The following is a 4,270-nucleotide window of genomic DNA, read 5'->3' as shown; positions in this document are numbered from 1 at the left end:
TCCAAATTCCTTTTCACTTTACTAGTCCGTTCTGCCTTTCCGGTGATCGTATGTACTCCAGATCTGAAGGGGTTGATTGATAAGAAAATTATTGTACTAGTTAAGTAATATATTTATGAAAAGTAAAATAACTGATGGAGGGGGGAGTAAGCCAAATGTAATATAATTTAGTTAGTATGGTTATAAGAATTTAGATGGTGGAAACTACAGCTGATGAGATGGGTTGATCAGAGTAAGGTTCACCATGTTGTAGTTAGTAGATGAAGGTAAGGTTTCTTATGTGTGAGACCCATATGAGGTAGGTCACCTGGTATATGAGCCGTGTTCCTGCTGCTGATGTGCCGGTCTCTGGGCTATGTGCCCCAGAGTGCAATGCTCTGCTCCCTGGCTTCCTAGCTAGACAACACAGATTTTCAGCGGCTGGTAACAGAGTGGGCCAGGCCAGAGCTTCCAAGAGAGCCCTCAGGTTTAAACTTGTCAGGAATTATACCCTAATGTGGCAGTTGCCCTGCTTTTACCATAGACGCCACTGGTAATGGTATATTCCTGGGTCTTTCACACAATTAAAGTGATCCCCTCCTTATTTCCTCAAAACCTTAACTGACAGGCATTTGGACTGAACGGTGTATATACCTGGGGTATTACAGCAACTTTTTTGCTAAAATAAAGTACCATTTTATACCATGAATTTTTATCATTTACCTTTTTTTTTTTCATTTCGAAAACTGTAGTTTTAATTAAACACATTACATCAATGTACAAGTAAGTAAGTGATCTTTAATATTAACTAGGTATTATTTCTATTGAAAGAGTCTGACAGGGGTGATTTTTCAAATATCTTCCTCTAAAGCACCTTTAATGTTGTTTATTTTAATAATCAATTGTTATTAGTAATAATTTGTATTGTAATATTGTAAATTAATAAAAGGAAGATTTTAGAAATCGAAAATTAAATTTAATTTGTCTAAGTTGGTCAGTTTTAAGTAAGTGAGAGATGGTAGTAGAGAGATACAAAAAATGCAAACAAACAGATTTTTGTCTTCCCATGGTTATTATGACAAAGACCATATTTTATTTTCACTGAACTACACTTCAATTAATTCTTAAAGAGTGGTAAATGAAAGTTGTGAAATGTGCACCACACCAGATTTTTCTGTTCATATTGTATTTTATGTATATATTATTTATTTTATTTTTGTTATAACTTTTGACATACCCCATCAACAAGATGACATAGTAGTAATAATAATTAGTCATTCCTGAATAAACTAAGTAGATGAAGTTTTTATGAATAAAATAAAATTTCATTTGTTTATGGTATAAACAAATAAATGGCAAGGATTATCATTTTTAAACCAGTATTTGTTAACTATGCTTCAGCTTTTCACATTAAATACTATAAAAAATACAGCTATAACTAATTAACACCAAATCAATGAGTTGGTGCTCTATTGTTCTAGCTGTGAAAAATGGTAGAAAAACTATCTTATTTTTTTTTTTTAATATAAAAACTTAGTAAACCAGAAATTTAAACCAAAAATTTTTTGATTAACTTTGTTTTAACATTCCTTATCAAATTTAATGATAAATTGCTGATTAGGTAGTTCAATCTTTTATATTCCGGTAGTCGATAACATACAATTAGTGCAAAGCTCGAAAACATCAGCAAAAAATAAATAGTTATTACTATTTTTTCTTTCTTGACCACAGCCGTCTTTATCTCCTTCAAATTAACTTATGGTCAATCACATGTGTGTGTGTGTATATATATATATATATATGCACACAATGTACAAGTAATATAAATATATATATATATATGCAAAAAAATTTAGTAACGATTAGACAAGGTACCCAATGAGACCTAACATAATTAGCTGTATAGTGATTGCTGCAGAATTTTTTAACACACCTTTGACCTGAAGTTAATAGAATCTCCAATCTGCAGGAAACTAAATATCATACTATATGTTGGTCAGAAACTTTACCATATTATGGTTCACTAACACGCTTTGCGTTAGTTTATTGAAATTCTGAATCAATCAGTTATTTACCAAAAAGGTGCCTCATAGCATGTTAAAAGTAGCTTAGTAGAAAGTGGATGATAAGTCTCCGAATTCTTTTTTTTGGGGGGTGATCCAGGTTCATTATAACAATCCAAAGAACTAAATTTATGTAGCGAGGTATTAGCAACTTAATTTTGCTGAAAGGGTGGAGTTGGGATGAGGGTAAGAGAAAATTTTAAATGTTAACCTATAATCCAAAATCTTATTACCGAACTAGGACCTTACAAATTTTCCTGACCCATCCTAGATGAACTTGGGAGAGGTGTAGCCCTGAGCATTTGCTTATATCGGGGAATAAATGTCTATATTTTCATAGTATTTCATCAGTTTTGTTTATACCTTCCGTTATTGTTATTGCCGATTAATTATGTAACTCCCTCTTTTATATCCGTAAGACTGACGCATGTTACACTAGTACACTCCTAACATGAAATTCTTTTTTATTTCATTTGAGCATTTTGCTCACCTGGGCACTTCCTATGCTTCTTATTTTAAGCCTTGAGCCAAGGCAAGATGATCTTAGATCTTTTATGAAATATGGAATCTTCAGCCCCTGGTGGAAGAGCTGCAATGTACAATTTCAATTTTAAATTATACTGAAAGTAATCGTAAAGATTTTTGTCATCATCATATGAAACTATATTAAAAAACATAGGATATATCGTCTACCATAAGATAATTGCTAATGGGACCGAAAAAGTAGGGCACTCCTGCCAGATTATGAAAAAAAAAAAAAACTATTTGGAAATGTTTCGGTATGCATATATACTAGACCTATATATTATCTAGATATACTAGATGTATATATGTTGCTGTATGTTCGGTATGCATATATATACATACTAAAGGGATATACGTAAACCAACAGATATCTCTTAAATTTTCTTTTATTTCCTGATTACTTCTCAATAAAATAATTAACAATTTTGTGATTGGTTAACAACCATAAATGTTTTTTAAACAAAGGATATATAATGAATCTTTGGGAGGAACTTCATTCCAAATTAAATATACAATCAACAAATGGTTAAGAATCTAGTATTTTACATTTTTCTTGGTATTGTAATTCATCTAACAAGGAATCTTTATACTGTTGTACAAGTGCAATATCAGGAAGAACTATTGCTATATATCCTCGACCTTGAGGCTCATTAACTAGTAAATTAGGATTTTGTAATAACTGCTCATTAACTTCCAACAATTTACCTGATATGCCACACTTCGCAGAATAAGTATTTCCATCTGCACAATTCACTAACATTATCGTAGAGGAAGGTTGTAGTCTTTGTGCTCCATGCTTTGATTTTCCTGAAACTTTATTCTTGAGTCTGTTTAGATTATGTGATATTTGAAAACTAACACTTGAAATGTCTTTATTTTTAAACAAGGCATGAGATGGTGCAAGAGTTATTAAGCAAACACGGTTCGAATGTATTAAAATACAATAGTCATCACCAGGCTGAGTAATATTCATGCAGTATCTTGGGGTGTAATATCTTTGAACAACAGATGAATATTTATCTGATTCGTTGAGGTCATAATCAATAGGCAAACTCTTGAAATCCATTTATAGAGAACTAAAAAACAACTTAACAAGTGGAATCTACATTGACACAACTAATAAACACAACAATCATGAAAATGATATTCCCTCTTGATTTTCAAATAAGTAGGGGGGTGGCAAAATATCGAGATGAGACAAAGATCACTCATATCGATTATTTCATTTCGATATATAAATGATTTAATATAATTAATTATTTCTAAATTTTGTTAAATAAAGGATTATACGGTTATTCTCGAAAAGATTTATTTAATTCCCCTGATTAAATGAATGTCAAAAATAACTGGACATTTTTTCTCCAATTTGATTGTACAAAGCCCATGGTTCAGAGTTCTTAGTTTAAGAAGGTCCAAACCAACAACTTACAAATATTTCTTCTTCCAAAAAGTATAACAAATATTTTAAAAAGTTAATTAAGTAAAGTAACTTTGATTTAATTACAGTTTAGATTTTTTATTTTCTCACTTTGAGATGAAATAGTTTCCACCAACACAACACAGTTTTATTTTCTATATGGGGACAGCAGGTGCACCATTTTTCTTTAAGACTGCATTGATGAAATGTAAATGTCAAAACTAAAATTATTTTGTTTTCGGTATTTTAATAATCAGTGGAAGCCCATTTATTAACGAAAAGTATG

General features: G+C 31.1%; 1 protein-coding gene across 1 annotated transcript; it reads right to left on the bottom strand.

Annotated features, from left to right (window-relative positions):
• Positions 1-2,937: 2,937 nt before the first annotated feature.
• On the bottom strand, positions 2,938-3,743 carry LOC106678190 (protein Abitram). Its single transcript, XM_014416572.3, has one exon. The coding sequence runs from the start codon at positions 3,631-3,633 to the stop codon at positions 3,094-3,096; it is 540 nt and encodes a 179-aa protein (XP_014272058.1). The 5' UTR covers positions 3,634-3,743; the 3' UTR covers positions 2,938-3,093.
• Positions 3,744-4,270: the final 527 nt, after the last annotated feature.

This window comes from Halyomorpha halys, unplaced genomic scaffold, assembly GCF_000696795.3.
Source record: "Halyomorpha halys isolate HHAL.00 unplaced genomic scaffold, Hhal_1.1 Scaffold128.1, whole genome shotgun sequence".
In the NCBI taxonomy this organism is placed as follows: domain Eukaryota; kingdom Metazoa; phylum Arthropoda; class Insecta; order Hemiptera; family Pentatomidae; genus Halyomorpha; species Halyomorpha halys.
The sequence above is the reverse complement of the archived record's forward strand: the minus strand, read 5'-3'. Positions and strand labels throughout refer to the sequence as shown.

Coding starts and splice junctions, on each gene's coding strand:
- LOC106678190 (XM_014416572.3), bottom strand. CDS start 3,633: ATGGATTTCAAGAGTTTGCCTATTGATTATGACCTCAACGAATCAGAT.